Source organism: Sinocyclocheilus rhinocerous, unplaced genomic scaffold, assembly GCF_001515625.1.
Source record: "Sinocyclocheilus rhinocerous isolate Xijiao unplaced genomic scaffold, SAMN03320098_v1.1 scaffold220, whole genome shotgun sequence".
Lineage (NCBI taxonomy): Eukaryota > Metazoa > Chordata > Actinopteri > Cypriniformes > Cyprinidae > Sinocyclocheilus > Sinocyclocheilus rhinocerous.
The window spans coordinates 842287-862274 of NW_015666573.1; the positions used below are offsets into that span (position 1 = coordinate 842287).

Here is a 19988-nt window from a genome sequence, read left to right on the forward strand (position 1 = left end):
CAGAGACTTATATTACATATTGTAAAAAGGGGCATAATATGTCTCCTTTAAAACATTTTTGTAAATCAAAATAAAACTGAAATAAAATAAAATATAAATATTAGATAATAAAAACTTTTGTTGCCTGAAAGTTTAAGCACTAAAATTGCTAACTGAAAACTAAAACTGATATAAAATTACAAAATTTAAAATAAAAACTATTTCATTTTATTTATGAATATGAAAAAAAAACAAAATTTTTTTTTCAATGACAAAAGCACATAACAAAATTACAAAAAAGTTAAACTACAATTAAAATTAGCACTAAAAATATAAACATAAAAGACAATTCAAAATATTAATGAAAACTATAATAGTATATACCAGGCCTAATCAAACACACCTGAACAAGCTAATCAATGTCTTCAGGATTACTAAGGCTATAGGCAGGTGAGTTTTGTTTTCAGGGTTGGAGCTGAACTCTGCAGGACTGCGGCTCTCTAGGACCGAACTTGCCTACCCCTGGTATATACGATTCTAAAATAACACTGGTATAAATTATATTATGGTGCCTTAGAAGGCAAACAAAACACTCTGTTGAGTAACTAGTCGACTGGGCAGCGAGGCAGCAAAACTGCCTTTAGTTTGACTTCACTGAAAGAACACTCTGGGCCCAGGTCTACTATTTTAAATCAATTATCAAGCATAATCATATTATTCATGAATCATTAATCTCCTGCCACTGCCCACAGCAATAGGACGGGCCAGGGAGCATGATGGGAAAGTAAACCTCAGTACTGTCATTCAATGAAATGAAGAACAACTATAGACACATACTGTAGAGTATTAGATGCTATCATGTGTTTCTGGTTTGGGATGAAGCAGCACCGTCGATTCCATCCCTTTCGGCAAACATGTCCACAGTGACTTTAATTAAAAGTGCCTGCTTTAATTTGTGGTGTGCAATAAACGGATTACAGCAGTGGTGATTTAATTCCTGAAACCTCTGAACCTCTTAACCGGTCTTGTGAAAAAGAGCTTCACTTGAACACCCTCACATGCTTTTTACTGGGCTACTTTCTATGTGCTATCCCCCCCCTCCCCTCACTTTCTCTCCATCTAAAATGGTTGAGGTCACCTTGAGTCTGTTTCTATTTGAAAGTCATAACAGTAGAGTCCCTGTACTTACTTTCTCTTGTTATTTTTCTTTTTCTTTCTTGTCTCTCTCTTTTTTCTCTTTCTTTTTGCTTTATCTGGGAAAAAAACATTTTGCTGACGTTTGCACATCTATTTGGAGGAGACGTTTGGATAAAATCTACTTACACACACACATATGCGCACACACACACTCGGGCAAGCGCACACCGACCGTATGAGTGTACACTGGAGGACAACTTCAGCAGATCCAGCCAGCGTCAGCCCATATTTAAACATAGATTCCTGAGCAACCAAAATCCTGTAAAACCATATACCATATCAAGAGATGTGTGAAATATAATATAGTTTAAAAGTTCATAGTAATAGGACATGTCAGTGATTTGTTTGAAACTCTTTCTGACAATAATGAGTCTTGAATAAGTAAAGTGACCAGTGGATCACTGAGCCACTAACTACATTTACACCACCGTTCTAAAGTTTGTGATAAGATGTTTTTGAAAGAAGTCTCTTATGCTTATCCAGGTTGCATTTATTTGATCAAGTAAAAACAACTGTGAACTATTATTACAACTAAAGAATAACAGTATTTGAACTCCATTTTTATAGATTTTCAAATGCAATTTGTTCTTGTGATGGAAAAGCTGAATTTTCAGCATCATTACTCCAGTCTTCAGTGTCACATGATCCTTCAGAAATCATTCTAATATGCTGATTTGATATCCAAGAATTAACATTTCTCATTATAATCAATGTTGAAAACATTTGTGCTGTTTAATTTTTTTTTGTGGAAACCATGATACATTTTTTATTACTCTTTGATGAATTCACATTGCGCAACACCTCTCTTTTTTGGAGTATGCGCACAACACTGAGACCAATTTTAGATTAAATCACATCATGTAGGTCTGTTAGTCCGATTTTGCAAAAATCTGAATGGTGCAAGTTTAAGCTTTTAAAAAAAGAAGAATTACTGCCTTAGACCGACTGAAACCCAACTTTTGAAGTGCATGTACATAAACTTATTGAAAGTGCTAATGACACTTCTGCTTTGTGGCGGCAGCTGCAGCACTAAATGTGTGTTTGTTGAGTGTGTGGCCTACCTACTGGCAACTTGCTGTGCTCTGGAATCTATTTCAAAGCATATTCACATTTTATATATGTATAAGGTACTGCTAAGGAGGAAAGTGTAAGTATAGCAGGTCTTTTGTGCAGCAGAGGTCATGCGTATTGACCGAGAGGGTGTCTGGCCCTATTGAAGGGAGAGCAAGTTCTGACCTGCCATAGCAGAACACATGCTCCAGACTGTTTGAGATGGCATTGAACACTTGAGAACAGCTTTTCCAAGTCTGTGTAATTCATTCGTGGCCCCTTTTTTAGATTCGTATACTTGTCATAAACTTGTATCACTCCCAGTATTCGCCTAATTGATTTGTTTGAAAGGTGTTTGGCGGCGCTCTGACTGCCTGGTTAATATGTATGCTGTGGGCTCAACCAGGCATGGTTAGCAAAAGACGGATGTTGCATAGCATATGAGTGGGTAATTGGAAAACAGGTGTGGGTTTGTGTGTGTGTGTGTGTGTGTGTGTGTGTGTGTGTGAGACTAACCGTCTGTTTGATATCAGGAATGCCAATCCGAAAGACCATCATAGCTATGTGCGCGTCGTCAGGTGCATTGCTTGAGCTTCGCTCTCTTAGCTTCCGCTGTTGTTGCTGCTGATTAGCCTGCGTTTGGTGGGTGGGTCCAGGGTTGGACGAATACGGGTTGGCCGTGTGGCCTGGGTTGCCGGGTCGTAGCGGTCTGTCTCCTGGAAGTCGTCCAGCCATTGTGCTTTTTTGCCTGTGCCCCTCTTCCTTGCCTCCTCTCAAACGCCCTGGTCCTCGCCTGATGTCATCTTCATCGTCCACATCCTCTTCGTCATCCAACTCCAGCTCTCCGTTCTCCTCCTCGCCTTCCTTGTCCACGCCATCATCATCCATTTCCTCTTCCTCCTCCTCCTCCTCCGCCCCTGGATAAAGGTGTTGACTGTTTCCCAGCATCCTTTGCTGCTCCTCGTCACCGGAGAGGGGGCTGAGCGGCATCGTCATGGCGACAGGGAGAGTGGCACCAGCGGCAACGGCATCATCCCCAGAGACACACTGTGAAAAGAGAAGAGGAGTGTAAGCATGAGAAATAGTGAGAGGTGGATGATGAGAGGAGGAGAGAGCAGACTGAGAGAACAGAAGTAGGAGTTCGAGAGAATATAAAGAACAAACAATCCCACATCACTCCATCATTCAGCAGCTCACACCAAGTTGCAACAGGCCGTTCATGCAAGACGTTCTTGCATTCGTGCTGTTTTTAAACACACTAGAGTGACATCTTTGACAGTCACAACATCTCGCTGTTTTTTAAGCGTCTCGTGCCATAAGCATTACGTTTGAAACTCAGTGGAATGAAACAGAATCAAGACAAACTTCTTTTAACTTGACACAGTGTCTCAAAAACATGGCACTCATTGCAGGGGACTTCAGTGAGACATGTCGCAGTGGTTAGTGCATGTTCACAAAGAAAAACACTAAAGAACAGATACACGAATGCATCCAGTGTGAAGTCACTTAAATGAATTGTTCTCCCAAAAGTTTTAATTCTGTTATCACCATCCACCATCATCATCATTACTTTAAGAAACATATTTAAAACTAACATATTTAAAAAAAATCTGACATTAATTATATAAAGATGCTAAAAACTCTATATTTCTGATTTACCTGATAAAACTGCTTAAATATTGTTTTTTACGTTTTACTTTTTTTACAATCATATGCAGATTTGTTTTTGTTTTAAATCTTGTGCTCAAATAACACGAAAAAAATTATATAATTGAGATTTACCTTATAAAATTGCTCAAATATTGTTCTTCAATAGGAGCACTTTGAAAAAAATCACTGAGCCGCATGCACTTTTTTTGCTGATGCTCTAGTGTGCCTTATTAAGCACGAAAGTGAATAATAGCCCACTGCCATTATCTTGAATTGACAAAACCGGATAGTCATTAAAATTCTTTTGTGTTCAGATGAAAAAGAGTCATACAGTATTTAAATTTTTGCTAAACTATTCCTTTAAGAACAGATCAAATTGTCAAGACATTGACATTATGTTCCAAATCCACTGCACACCGTCGAGCTAGTTATGAACGCAAGAACAGACTCCGTGGGAACAGCCCCTCGGCAAGAAGCCAATTCTCATTCACAGATTACCACCTACCCCTCATGTCCCACTTGCCCTTATGCAAAACGATCACACTCCTTACGAGTGTGAATGAGAGTGAACTGTCAATGTACAGACACTCATGCTCTGCTTGTATTACAGCAGAAAGAAGATGTTTGGCTTCCACCGGCTCTGTCTCTCTACAAACACGGACTTGTGCACCTCTTGTATTACAGCACAGATGGGACTCTTGCTGTCGTCCCTGTGCACACACACAAACAGCACTCAACACAGTGTTGTAACTCCTCATATGTCCCAGATCAGTAACAAAACCACTGTAGCCCAGCACTCTCAGGCACTAAGAGTCTCTCTCCTTCAAATAGACCTCTTCAAAATAGGATTACTGTGTTTAGCAGAGGGAACAAAATACTTCTCTGTAGTGCCACTCACACCCAGCTGCTGTGTGGCTCAGATGCTGCACCCACACTTTAGATGTGGAGGATATCTTATGAAAATGTGTCTTGTTCTCGTGCCAATCAGCTGTCGTATCTGAAAGTGTTCACTATTGCCCATAAAATCAAATCTCTCACTCCATACACAGAACCTAGAGCAGAGTTTTCAAACTTGTTGATGCCAAGAACACTCAAATATGATCATGGGTGTAGAATATGCAGGGTTTTCAAGGGCCAGTGTGAATAAATCTAGATTTAAATTCAAAGAGACAAGATATGCATGACCTGACGTTTTATTTGTATCCAAAATGAGGCGATGTAAACATTATGGAGCGCTAAACACTCTCATGCATGTTTCATTCATACTCAATGCTGGAGGGCCCTTTCGTGCTGAAAGTCCAAAATGGACTCAGAGGGCTCTAGACAAAAATAAATAAATCAAGGAGCCATTGGCTCCTATAAAAAAAAAAATTAGGCACCAAATTATTTTTTTAGGTGCCACAGAATAAGCGTGTTTTATTTTTATTTTTTTAACACTTAACATTTCAGTCTGTCATGTGTTTATGTTTCATCTTTTCTTGTCTTTATCAGCATTTTAATCCATCTTGTAGATGTCCTGGGAACTAAGGATCACTTATATAGGGAACTAAATGTATTTTCCTACTTGAGAACTATATAGTCACAAAGAATTGTTTATTACGCAGAGTCTGTGCCAATATCACGGACCATAATTATTTCACCATCAATTGGCCATTGACTGTATTTTGGGCTCCTTCTCAATGCATCCTATCAATGTTGTCATATGTCCTGCACACTTCCAGCCTGTTTTTCTTCATTAGTAACATGCAATTATATAGGAGGTGTTGAATTTTACCTTTAGCTCCTTGCGTTCTTTTTTTATCATGTCAACAGGTTAAGTAAAAATATGAATATGCAATATAGTGCCTAAATTTAGCAAAATGCTCATCTTTATAGTTATTTTTTCTGACTGACTGATGAGCTTATGGACGCCGAATGGTTATTCTGAGGTAAATGCATTGTTACGTGGCATTGTTTACAAGCTTTACACGTTTTCCGCAGTTTGAAACACTGAATGAGCGATTGCATGAGACATTTTAGTAAGATGTACTATATCTTATAAAATAGCTTTTGATGTCCATTCATGTTTATTTCATACTATAGTTGTTATGAACCCAGTATGGGTTATATTTGTTGGTTGCTTGTTTTTTCCTCTGTTTGTTTTGCAGGATGGAGTTAGGGTGAGTGACGTCATTATGGCTGAGGACTTACACCTAGCTGATGGCGATTGCAAATTTAAAGGTGACATATCATGAAAATCTGACTTTTCCAGGTTTTAAGTGCTATAATCAGGTCCCCGGTGCATCTACCAACCAAGGAAACGTGAAAAAAATTAACCCAGAGTTTACACCCACGGCGCCATTATTGTGTTTTTGCGAGCAACAACGGTGTACTAGTTCTAATGCCATGGCGAAAGTCTGAGCAAAACATGTTAACTGTTCTGTCTTTGGCTGCACAGACGAGCACAGAACACCATAATATGTCTCCTTTAAGCAGTTCCCTTCAGTTGCGATGGGGCTTGCTCCCCCTTCCTCGTGTCGTTCTTGTTCTTTTTCTAATTTGTGACCCTGGACCACAAAACCAGTCATAATTAGCACGGATATATTTGTAATAATAGCCAAAAATACATGGTATGGGTCAAAATTATCGATTTTTCTTTTATGCCAAAAATCATTAGGATATTAAGTAAAGATCATGTTCCATGAAGATATTTTGTAAATTTCCTACTGTAAATATATCAAAAATGTATTATCATTAGTAATACGCATTGCTAAGGACTTCATTTGGACAACTTTAAAGGCGATTTTCTCAATATTTAGATTTTTTTGCACTCTCAGATTCCAGATTTTCAAAGTGGTATCTCGGCCAAATATTGTCCTATCCTAACTAGGGCTGGACGATAAGGCCAAAATTGATATCACGATATATTTCTTAATTTTGGTCGATACGATATAATTCTACTTTAATAAATGTTATTCCCTTTTTTTGATCATGATCCAACGTGTTGTCTCTTTCTTTGTCGCGACTTGCGAGCCGGCCGTGGCATAGTAGTAAAGAGAAAGATAATATGGGTTCACTTGCTGCTTGAACTGAGGCGCTAAAGCGATTGTTCATGCCACATTAAAGAGCGCCAAAACTGTATTTATTGTTTAATTTCATTATGAATTTGGCAGAATTTAAAGCTGATACTTTGTTTATTAAAATGTACCAAAGCACAAAGCTTATTGCGATTATTGGACGGCAAGTGTGCTACAAATAATATGAAGTTCACACATTAACAGAACACAACTAACTAATAACAAGAAGCCATAGTATCGATTATAAACTAATTGTTAATGATAAATTGTTAAAGTCCACACAGCTGACAGCTTTACCTGTTGCAGTTTGTTCAAGCTGCGCACAAAATACACTGTTTTTCTGCACTTTTACTTCGCACGTCTCCGCTCTCTTGTGAAACTGGCGCAGCCATGTTTCTGTGTGAAAGCAAAAGCACTTGATTTGGCCTCCCGAAAGTAGATGCAATGAGGAATCATTAGTTAAGATTTATTTACAACAGAACAGGACAACCCAGATGTTCGAATTTGTGCAACGCATTTTATGGCGGCAAGTGTGCTACAAATAATATGAAGTTCACACATTAACAGAACACAACTAACTAATAACAAGAAGCCATAGTATCGATTATAAACTAATTGTTAATGATAAATTGTTAAAGTCCACACAGCTGACAGCTTTACCTGTTGCAGTTTGTTCAAGCTGCGCACAAAATACACTGTTTTTCTGCACTTTTACTTCGCACGTCTCCGCTCTCTCATGCTGCCACAACTGGAGCTGCTTTCAGCAGGTGTGCTGTCAACGCTGCATTACATGCCACTTTTTAAATCATAACATGTAAATTTCTATAGTTGACACTAGCGACCTCAGCAAAAACTGCGACTGTTTTAGTCACAGTCTGGAGCCCAACTTACGACATGCCATGAAATCACTAAAAGGCATGATCCAGGATTGCTGTAGCCAAAGCAATCTCTGCTGTAACTGAGCTGAATAAAAAGAAACATTTTGACTGATGAAATGTGAAGACAATAATTGTTTTTGAAAACATTGTTTTTCAAGTCATTTCCAGGTAATAACAAGCATCTGAATAATACAGTGCTAATTGACATAGCATTTATTAAATAGCCTATATCTTCTGCTTTATTCTGTGATAAAAATGGAAAAAGTGTTTGTAGTAAATAAACAAATCATAAAATTGTCATTAAGAAAAAATATGATATAAGAATACAAATAATTGGTTATTGTCCAGCAGTGTATTTGATTTCTCAGATATATATATATATATAATTTTTTTTCCTGTGTGCGTGTGCGAGAGAGACAGGGTCACATCACAGTGGATTCAGCTGTGTTAATCGCGGCTTGTGTACTGCAAATACATACGAGCATCATCACTGTGTCTATCACGTGACTCTGCTCCCCTTTGGGGCTTGAACTGATGGTAAAACTAAGGACATTATGTACTGTCTTTACATTTATTTTGAAAGATGAAGCTCGCGATTATGGTAAGGGGCGTTACATTTCCGATGAGTGCTTGCGGTGTTTGGCCAATCACAATGCATTGGGTCAGCTGGCCAATCAGAGCAGATTGTGCTTGTCGGAAGGAGGGGCTTTGTAGAAAATGGCACGTTTGAGAGAGGCGGGGCATAGAGGAACTACAATAATGTACAGTATTTGAAAAATAATGTGTTTTTTGAACATTAAAGCATGTCAACATATTCTGTTACACCAAATATACAAAATAATGATCTTTAAAACAGCATCATATGACCCCTTTAAATCGATTAATCTAACAATTAGAACGATTAATCGACTAATCAGTGATTATTTCACTTATTAATCAATAGACTGATTGATTATTCAGCTTTTGCAATTAGTTAAAATATTGAGTTATATGAATTAAATTGAGTTCTAACAAATATATAAAGGTAATCACTTCAGCTTTTGAAAATCATTGATTTGAATGACGAAATGATTCATTCACCGTTTAATTTGATATATGAAAAAGTAACTGAATGACACATCATTCTGCCTAACGTCTCCTTTTTTAAGTCATATGGATAAGAAACAAAATAAAGGTAAGTGATAAGACGTTTTATTTTTGGATAACTATTTTATTCACAACATAATCTCTCTTAAAATACTATATGGTTATGATAATCAAAACAGTACTGAGCTAGATCAAGCTTTGAACTCTGCAAACCAAACTATCACTTTAATGAAAGAATTTTTTTTTTTTAAAAACACTAATAAAATTATTTTATCATTAGCCCAACACTGCTTTATAACAGAAAATCAAGTTGTAATTCTAACTGAAAGCAACACTGACTCTGGCTTTTCATGTTTAATACTGTAAAACTGCTTGATTTAAGGCTATCTATTGCATAAAGTACTAAGTTATATAAATAAACGTGACGTGACTGGACTTTACTGGAGTACCGAACTGCAGAGCTCATGCAAACATCCACATCGCTGTAATCAGACGCGTTTTAACTGCTGCTTTCTCAACGCTGTCAGTTTTTGTGGTGTTTATTTTATTGAGAGGAAAGCATACAGCATATATTTACTTATTCATCCAAATGCTGCTCAGCAGCTTCAGGTTTTTTCACAAAGCTATAAGCAGATTTCTTTATAAAAAATAAAATTTTCCAAATAATATATTAAAAAAGAAAAAAACTTATTTGTAAAAATGTATTAAAAAGTAAATATATTTTTTACCAGAAAACATTTTAAGAAATCTATATAGTTTTGTAAAATAAATAAATAAAGTTTTTTTGTTTGTTTTCTTATTGTTAAAAGTTTGACAGTGCAACAAAATAATAGCAATTATCTCATAATGTCAGTGTCTTCAGAGAGCAGAATAAAATAATAATTTTAATGAATTGCTATTTTAGTTATCAAATTTACTGAATATGAATGTAGAAATACAAAATCATTATATTTAACACATTTCATTATCTACATTGCACACGTTAACTTTCACAGCCACAAAAATACATTTTGCAATTTTTTCTCCATAAAATTTTCCCCCACTCATTAATGCCTCTTAATATAATTACCAGCAATTATCAACCATTATCTTTTTTATTTCTCATTTATGCCATATATTGTACCGCAGATTCCCAGTTGTCCATGTTTGCCATCAAAACTGAGTTTTCATTAGAAACACTGTTTTACCTCAGCGAGACAGGAAGCAATTGAAGCACTGAACAAGACATCATTGCTTGCCCGCCACCCGGGTTATTGACTCTGTACTGGAGGGCAGCTGGTGTTAATGTCTCTGCAGACACCTAATTCAGAAGCTGTTCCTAAGGGTACTGCCACATAATTCCTTTGTTTCACATGCCCATATCCTCAGCACAGAAGCAAACTATTCAAAACAATAGGAAAATAGCCCTAGAACATCTTAACTGCATGAAGAATTTCAGTCATTCAATTAAAAAAACACCATGTAAAATATACAGAGAGTGGCGCTATCAAAGTTGACAATGTGCCAAATACAATTACACCCAATTTGTATCTTCAACAAAGCACACAAATCATAATAGCTGTGAGCCTGTGGATTTGTTGTGAAGTGCCCCACAGAGAGTCAGGGGAAACAGCTAGGCTTCTTGAAAGAATATCTTCGTACTGGCTTAAGGACTTCCCTTTAAGTTCAATGCAATATTCTGACCCTCAGGTTGCTGATCATCAACCATTTAAAACTTAAATGTTTTTATGAACAGAAAAGTCAACTCTGTGTGTGTGTGTGTGTGTGTGTGTTGTGCAATTACAAAGCAGATTGGTTTTTATTTTCTCAGAGGTTCATGTGTGCTTATGCCGCGTTCCAGACGAGGTCAGAAGTGGGAACATTGAAAGAATAAATAAATACATTTTGAATGAATCAATCGAGTAAATTAATCAACACGACTCTTAATAAACATTACTTATCGCCACCTACTGGCGCAGCAATGCAACATGATTAGAAGTCAATGGCCAAATATGCTTATGCTGAATACATACTCTACCAGTCAAAAATGTTCAATTATTTGGAATCACCAAGGCTGCATTTATTTGTAAAAAGTAAAAAGGAATATTATGAAATATTCCGTTTTAAATAATTATTTTGTTTTTAAATATATATTCAGCTGCCATTACTCCAGTTTTCAGTGTCATGTGATCCTTGTATTAAAAAAATCTTCTTTCAAAAACATTAAAAAAACGTATGATTTCAAAGCATGTTGCATCGCTACGCCAGTAGGTGGCGACAAGTAATTTATTTGTCTATTATTAGTTGTTGATTCATTTACTCAATCGATTCATTCAAAAACAACAATTCATATTTATTGGGCTAATATCTTGGTGCTAATCTCCAGCATGTTTGCATAAACTTTTAAGTCTACTTTAAAGAAATAGTGTTAAAGCTGTTTATAAGATAAGTCACAGACAATTTTGCAACATGTGGGAAACGTTTTAGAGAACTTATGCCAATGAGATTGATTTACACGGCACATGTGGCTTTCGAAAATGATATAGATGCAAAGGTTGACATCTCCTTTTTAATTAGGGCAATCACATCCCCACCGCAGACTGACAGCACAGACCAGCGGACTGACACAACAGTGAAAAGTCATGCTGTTGGACAAAATATCAGCACTAAATAGACTGGAACTAACTGCTGTATAAAGTATATAGTAATTTGACATTGTCAAGACTCCTCCTCATAGCAGCCTTAACTTCGTTAAGTAAAGACGCATTTACAGTGAATAGTGACAGCATAAAACAGGGAATACAAAAACTGAGAAGAGTTAAGGAACAGGCATGTTTGATGTATAATGACCAGCCTGACCCGATCTGACAATGAGTGAGGGACAGAAAGAGGAGGAAGAGCTATAAGTAATGGAGAAGATATGGATAACACCAAAGGGATGAAAAAGGGGGGAAAACTGACAGAAAATATGTAATGGGAACATTAAAGGGCTGTAAAAGAAATAATATGACTGTCAGAGAAAATAAATGACAATGGCTGAGAGAAGTGGAGTGGGAAGAGAGGGTAATATGAAAGAAATACAATAAATGAAGCACAAAGCCTTCTTATTTACAACCGAAGATCAAACTAGCACCCCTTTGGCAAGCTCTGTGAAATTGTGCTGTCATACAAACCTCCTTTATCATTACAGGCACCCTAAAACCATGAAACAGAACCACAAATGGTGTGCAATTTAGGCAGAAACACTGACCATAGTCATGCTATTGGTCACCCAGAGTATCCCTGTTCAACAGAGCAATGAAACAGACAAAAACAACATGATTTAGGGAGTATTGACAGTACAGAGAGTAAGTAACAGAGGAGGCTGGAAAGAGAAAGAGGAGAAACAAACAGCAATGTTCAGCTGAGGTAGAGCAGCTGGCAGAATCTGAAAAGCATATGGATAAGCACAAAATGAAAGAGTAAAAAATAAAAACATTGGCTGAAGAACAAAGTATATTTTTTCTTGCTGACTAATCACAGATGAGGGGGATTGGAGATGAGGGGAGGGGAAGCGGGTGGGAGCTGAGATGGGGTGAGAGACTGAAAGAAAGACAGAAAGAGAGGAAGGCCAGGATGGTGATAGAGAGGGATTAGTCTCGGCAGGTTCTGGATCCAGGGAACAGGAACTCGGGCACAGCGGGTGAAGAGAAATGTAAATTGCACAGATAGATTAAAAACAGAACACTGAGGAGCTGAACTCACATGTGGGAAGAGGTGCGTGATGGCAGGGAAAATGTGAGAGAGAGTTAAAATAGAGAGAATTAGTAGCAAAAAAAGAGCTAAAGGGGCCTTAAAGGGTTAGTTCACCCAAAAATGAAAATTAGGCTGCGTTTTACTCACCCTCAAGTCATCCTAGGTGTATATGAAGGATGGTGATAGAGAGGGATTAGTCTCGGCAGGTTCTGGATTCAGGGAAGAGGAACTCGGGCACAGCGGGAGGAGAGAAATGTGAATTGAATGGATAGATTAAAAAGCAGAACACTGAGGATCTGAACTCAAATGTGGGAAGAGGTGCACGATGGCAGGGAAATGTGTAAGAGAGAGTTAAAATAGAGAAAATTAGGAACAAAAAGAGCTAAAGAGACCTTAAAGGGAGAGTTAATTTACAAAATCTGAATTCTGTTATCATTTACTCAACCTCGTGTCGCTTCAAACCTGTATGACTTTCTTTCTTCAAAATGAGATGATTTAAAAACTTTTCATGCTCTTTTTTACTTACTGAAAATAACGGGCTGTCAAGCTCCATAACTGACAAAAAAGTGCCTTAAAAATATCATTAACGTAGTTCAGACAACTCTTGTGCTATATTTTAAATCTTTTGAAACTATATGATAGGTTTGTATGAGGAACAGACCAGAATTAATTCTTTATTCATTGATAAATTTCACATTCCACGAGGCATCAATCTACCCTGCAATTATATCCGGATGAAGCACAATAAAATAAATACTATCATATTACATTTTTTTTTTTGTGTGTCTTTTTCATTGCTTGACAACCCCTGGTTACTATGAACACTACAATGGTTTTGGAGCAACACGGAAAGAAGTAATTTATCATTTTTGGGTGAACTATCCCTTTAAAGTTTTGATGAAACGGAAGTAGCGACAGATCTTTTCATCCGTATTGTGATGTACAGAATCTGAGTGAAACAGATTATCGAAAAAGACAAAAATGTGAGACAGGGACTTGGTTCTATGCATCAGTGGTTAATTGGATTTTGAGATGTGGGCATTGCACCCAAAAATGAATGTGAGCTTATAGACGACTGTAAGAAAGAGGTGGGGTTTAAGCGGACAAAATGATCAGAGAAGTCTGAAGAGTAAAGTGTCATTTCACAAGAAGATCAAGCTATGACATTTTGACTAAAAATTACAAGGTCAAAATAAAAAGAAATCATTAAACATATGCATGGATGAATTGTTCACAATAAAATCTATAACATGCATTTACAAAATAGGGTGAATTTTCATTTAATACCAACTTTAATATTTATACGCTTATCATTTCTGCATAAAATATGCCACATATGGGTTTGAAGTGATGTGGAGGTGAGTAAGTAGATTTTTTATTTTTGAGTGAACTTTTTCTTTAAGGACATATTTGGATAGGACATGAAGGATGTCAGAGCTCACAATGAACTGAGCATATCTCAATTAATCATCAGCAAAGGGGGAGAGATGAATCAAGACAAAGGAAGTGATTGATGCCCTCTGTAGGGCAAGAAGGAAACACGGAGCGATAGCAAGTGCAAGATAACAGTATCTCTCCCCATCTCTTTCTCTTTCGTTATCCTCCCATGGGTCCCTTCTCTCACTTACTCTGTCCAAGCGAACTTCCACTCTCGTATTTCTACAAAATTTTAATGAGCTTTAAGGTTACGGTGCCTGTTGAGCGATTACTCTGTATCGAGGTTTCTGAAGTTTGATGTGGCACCTCAGGTTGCATCACATTGTGTAGCATTAAGTCTTTTTTACAGACCAATCTTGCCTTGTTTTGTTATTTCGAGTTTGTTTCTTGCCTTTTAGTTTTGATCGCTGAATGTGACCCAGTCAGGGTTGTGAATTTTTTCCACATGCAATTACATTTTATCAGCATTCAATGGTTTTTAAACCACAGTTCCTATGAAAATGTAAAATACATTAAATCGACATAAAACACATGTTAGAGCAACAATATTCCCCTAAATGTTACCCTACTAGAGTTGTCCGGACAAACAATTTCATATTTAACATGCTGCTGATTTGATAAGGATTTGTGAGCTCCCAGGATGCATTGTAGCATGAATAAATTATGCGGTTACATTTATTGGATTAATGTGTTGCTGATAGCTGATTTATTTTGCTGTTCTTGTCATAACGTGATGGTCAGAGCTCACCTTTTTACATAATGTGTTTGTTGATTCTCACCATTTTAGACCTTAGTGGCATATTTAATTTTTGACAGGAATGAAAATGAGACCGTGAGAGATTACAGTGCCTTCAATGGATTGTACTGTTGTTTAACAACATATCGATTGTTGGGCTGACTAGTCTTTCTGAAAAAGAAAAAAAAAAATTAGTAAACAAAACTTTGTGAAAATGACAGGATCTAGGAGCTTTAGTCAGTGTGTGCCACTGTAAAGAATGTAAATCTATCCTTTACAGCCTCATTTTCATCCGTGTTAAAATCTATATGGCGTCTAACCTGATTAAGGTCTATTGAGGTTTGAGAAGTTTGAGACCCTATGACTGCAGTAATGATTGCAGAGTTCATTTCATGTTAAAGTGATAGTCCACCCAAAAATAAAAATTCTTTAAGAATGATATAAAACCATTAACATGTGTTGATTTTCTGAACAAGGCATCTATAGTCGCATTGACAAGAATTTATTGACAAAACAAAACGTTTAGCATTTACAGTAATAAATGAGTAAATTTGGGTCAATCACAAAGATGTGTTACTGTAAGCTGTTATTAATGCCATTTTTATTTCAAACTTCAATACAACATGTTACTTTTTGTTGTTATTTTTTTTACTTAATTTTTTTTTTTTTTTACAGTGTTGAAACTTTGTGAAACAGCAATGATCTCCCAATAAAATACATAGACATTTCTAAAAGTATGTGTGAGCCCTGCTGGAGAAAAAAATTTTTTTAAACCAGCTTAAGCTTGTTTGCTGGTCTCCCAGCTGTTGGCTGGTTTCAGAGCAATTTTGAGAACATTTCAGCTGGTCAAGTTGGGAGACCGGCTTAAACCAGCTTATAGAGATTGTTACGGCCCTTGGACACACCTGTCAGTCATCATCAGCTCTTGTAGTTTATCTTTATTCACCAAGCACAATCGTCATAGATACAACCAAAACTGGTCATTTCTCTCCGTCAAGACCTCCTTTGAGTTTTCAACTGGAAAATCCGAATAGTCCTTCCTCCATCCCTAAAATGGCTTTTCTCTCTTATCACTCTCTGCCGTTTGCACACTCTCAGGTGTTCTGCCCTCTCTCTCTTTCACCCTCGCTTTAATGTAGGACAAAGCATCTATATAGATAGATATTTTCAGTATCTCGGCCCCCAGGACATTATACTGGGAAACTTCCAAGGAACAGACTGCCCCACTTTTACACCATGAAACTGGAGCGGCCAATTTCTCTCTGATATATACACACAAACGCATAGGTACATACGTGCCTATCCACAGGCTAATGTTCTGTGTGTGAGAGACCATACAGGTGGGACAGGAAATCACGTGTGTGCAGAATTACTCACTTCTGGCTCTTTTGACCTCACAATCTTGTGTGTCAGAGCACATGTCAATCAACCAACTAAGACACAAACTCGGCCCCTCAGAGAGTTGCAGTCCTCAGAGAGTTATTTTGCAATCTCCTCCACGTAATGGAAGCCATTTTAATTCCCTCTCTCCATCAGCCATCTTTACACGGGAGCACATAAAACAATAACCGACGCACCATATATCATGACGTGGGTAATAACTCTCATCCAGGTGGATGCTGCACACTGGTGGTGGATGAGGAGATACCCCCTGACAATGTAAAGCGCTTTGAGTGCCTAGAAAAGCGCTATATAAATGTAATGAATTATTATTAATTATTATTATTATAACAGTGACCTACTTCCGAAGCTCTATTTCCTGCCATTTTTTCTGAATTTGTAGTGTTAGGAATTTCCAATTATGTCACTGAATCAAATACTCATAATGACACGGACACGTCAAAAGACACCATACATAGAAACATATTCCCACAGCAAAAGATGCCAAAAGCTCTACTAATCTCTACTGTGCACTCTGTATGATTCTGGTCTGGTTATAAAACAGAAATCACATTAGAGAGCTGAAAACAGCTGTACTTTCACATAGACGCACCTTAGGGGAAGTTACAAATCAAACTCCCCCTCTTGAGTCGACAACTCTCCACCATGGGGCTAATTACAGTAAGATCTCACATCCCGCTCAGACTGTCTTCTCCAAAATGGCTTTCATTTTCCGAAAATATTACAAGATCTGTCAAATATCTCAGATAGAGCATAGAATATAACTCACTCAACCACAGCGACCCTCTCTCTTTCTGACATTTCTAACAGATTTTTTTTACTTAAATGTCAGTAGACCAGGGTTGTGTACCATTTATAACTGATGATAGATAGATAGATAGATAGATAGTAATAATACTTCACAATATTACAGTTTCTTGTATTTTTGATCAAATAATTACTGGAGACTTCTTTCGAAAATATTAAAAAATCTTACCAACCCCAAACTTTTGAACGGTAGAGTATATTTAATTATATTTAATATATTAACTTTAGGCACCAAGGGCAGAAGAACACTTATTTTCCATGAATATATTGGTGTGTTAATTTACTGCGTGCAATTCAGAAACTCCCTCCTTTTGTCATTCAAATCCAAATTCCAATTCAACTTATGAACTGATAAGGAGCCAATTCTTTAATTCGGTACTGTACTCTGACAAAAGACGCTGTTTTGAGTCAGAATCTGGCTCACAATTTTGAATAAGCTCACACCCTTAAATATACTCACGTATGAGATTGGTAAAATTGTGGCGTGTCAAGCGGATTGAAGAGAGAGAAGAAAGAGAGCTTGAAAAGAGAAGATTTCAAGGGCCACTAGTCTCTTGAAACACCTCAGCATCATGCCTTCATTAAAGCGGAGTGATTTCATATTCTATTCACACAATCAACATCAATCAGCAGTGACCTGTGGTCAGGAGATGGTGAGATACTTGCGCAGAGTAGCGGCCCACATACCGAGTATTTATGAGTGTGTTTCAAAGAGACGGAGAGAGAGAATAAGCGAGCATGTATGAAAAGAGCAAAAGCGAGGGAGAGGGGAAAAGTCACCATGTCTTGTCAACAACAGAAATGATGGCGAGCGACTTTTCTTTGCTCGCGTGTGACAGTGATGTCACCTCATGGCCTGTTCACTAACCAGCCATTGGAGACATGACAGTGTCGTATTTCCTCTGGGCACAAACCTGGCTCGACGGGGCCAGTGATAATGTCATAACAAGAAAACAGCTCTAGTCCTGAGTCACCTCTGAGAGGCCGAGCAATGCCTCGCTAGCCTGCGTTTTCTGGCTAGACTGATAAAAGCACAGACATCTCAATGGGAAAGAGCTTGCCGAAACATTCCTGAATGGATGCACATAAAGAGGTTACACATTAGAGACTAGAGAGGAACGCTGCAGGGGGAGAGAGTGTGTGGGCTCTGGGTCTGATGCTTGGGTTTTTCATGCTTAAAAATGATTGAGACACCATGCACGATGGCACAAATGCAGGACGGATCATCCTACTATGAACGAGACATATTGATGTCATGCTGCTTTTAGTTTCTTTTATAATATTGCAGAAGATAGAAGATAGTCAAGACTGTAGTCTTAAAGGGACAGTTCAGTTCCAGTTTCCAGTGTTTTTATTTTAAACTAAAATTAAAAATAGTTTTTGGTAATTGAAATAATAAATATTAGACATTCCATCTAATAATTAGATATTAGATGGAAATAAAGATTTGATTTTAGCTGACACAAACTTAAATGAAAACTGTAATTATTGGCAACAAATTGAAATAATTTGAAGTACTCAAATTCCAAAAACTAAAACTGAAACAAAAATGAAAGCTATATAGAAATGTTTCAATCTATTAAATTGTCAAAAACATAACAAAATTACTAAAATTTTAACTAAAACGAAAATGTAAAAATAAAAGCTCATTCAAAATATTAATGAATACTATATCTGTATATAAATTATACTAAAATAACACTGGCCTATATGACCTGTATGGATCACAAAAGAAAATATTTTTTAAAATGTCTCTGTTTTTTGTATATACAATGAAAGTCAGTAGTCTCCAATATTGTTTGGACCACATTGACTTTCACTGTATGGAAAACAGAGTTAAAAAATATCAAAATATCATTTTGTTTTGCACAGTAGGAAAAAAAATCATGCAGGTTTGGATAATTAAATGATGGCAGAATTTTTATTTTTGGGTGAACTATCCTTTTAATAACCTCTAGTCCAATCAATCTAATCCAGTTTGTCTCATGAATATGTAATGAGTTAAGTGGCGGTGTGGGAGGTACCATGCATAAATAAATTAGGTTTCTATTTGGCTTTAGCAAAGCAAACAGACAAAATGACTGCCTTAAAACTTGTTAAATAACACGACTATGTTACACAATCAAACTACCTCCTCTTATTTGTCAATAAATTCTCCTGGCCTTTCTTTTTCTTGCCTGTAGGTCTGAAAAGACACCCTCAAGTGAACTTTAACAGAACAGGATGCTTTGGATCTGTGCGGTCCACAAAGACTTCACTGACTCAGCTGTTGTGGTCAGCGTAGGTTTTCTAAGCTAATGCTCTGAGGTTTGTGTTAAAAACAGAGCTAATGGACACAGATTATACAATACAACTGGGAAGAACTTAATAAATCCTAGTAAGCTATCATAAAAGCTAACAAAAGGATCAGACACATCATATGGCCACAATAAATTAACACTACAAAGTGGGGGGGGGAAATGGTTTTCTTATAGGGGATTTTGGCAATTACAAATTAAAGCTCAGATAGCTACATCCAAAAAAAACACTAATTTAAAAGATGCTAGTCTTGACAGTCTGAGGTAAATCAAAGAGAAAAACAAATCTCGGAAAAGACAAAAAAAAAGAGTGGCATCAACCTCAAAATCCTTCACACGCACAAACTGCAGCATTATTGAGGTGTTTCCCACAAATCTCTTAAACGCTAGCTGAAGATGTGATTGTGTATTTTGCCGACTCTCTTATCTTTTTTCATTAATACTGATATTTTAATCATTTCTGTGCAATAGCTCTCCAAACTGAGGAGATAAATCTCTTGTTATTTGATCTTGAGGTGGAGTATATTTGGTTTATAAATAAATGTGTTTGAGAGTATTACAAACAAAACTGAAAATTCCTCTCAGGCTGCAATTGGTTTGCAAGGAAAACACAACTGACATAACTGAGAATGAATGGAGTCCAAACTGATTTTACCTCAAACTAAACCTCCACAAAAATATGATGACATACTTGGGTAAA

General features: G+C 37.0%; 1 protein-coding gene across 1 annotated transcript in view; it reads right to left on the minus strand.

Annotated features, from left to right (window-relative positions):
* Positions 1–19988, minus strand: part of shank1 (SH3 and multiple ankyrin repeat domains 1) — a 119471-nt gene that overhangs the window by 76454 nt on the left and 23029 nt on the right. Inside the window, 1 exon segment of the mRNA XM_016544262.1 lies at positions 2743–3273. Coding sequence (XP_016399748.1) covers positions 2743–3222 — 480 coding nt within the window. The 5' untranslated portion in view covers positions 3223–3273.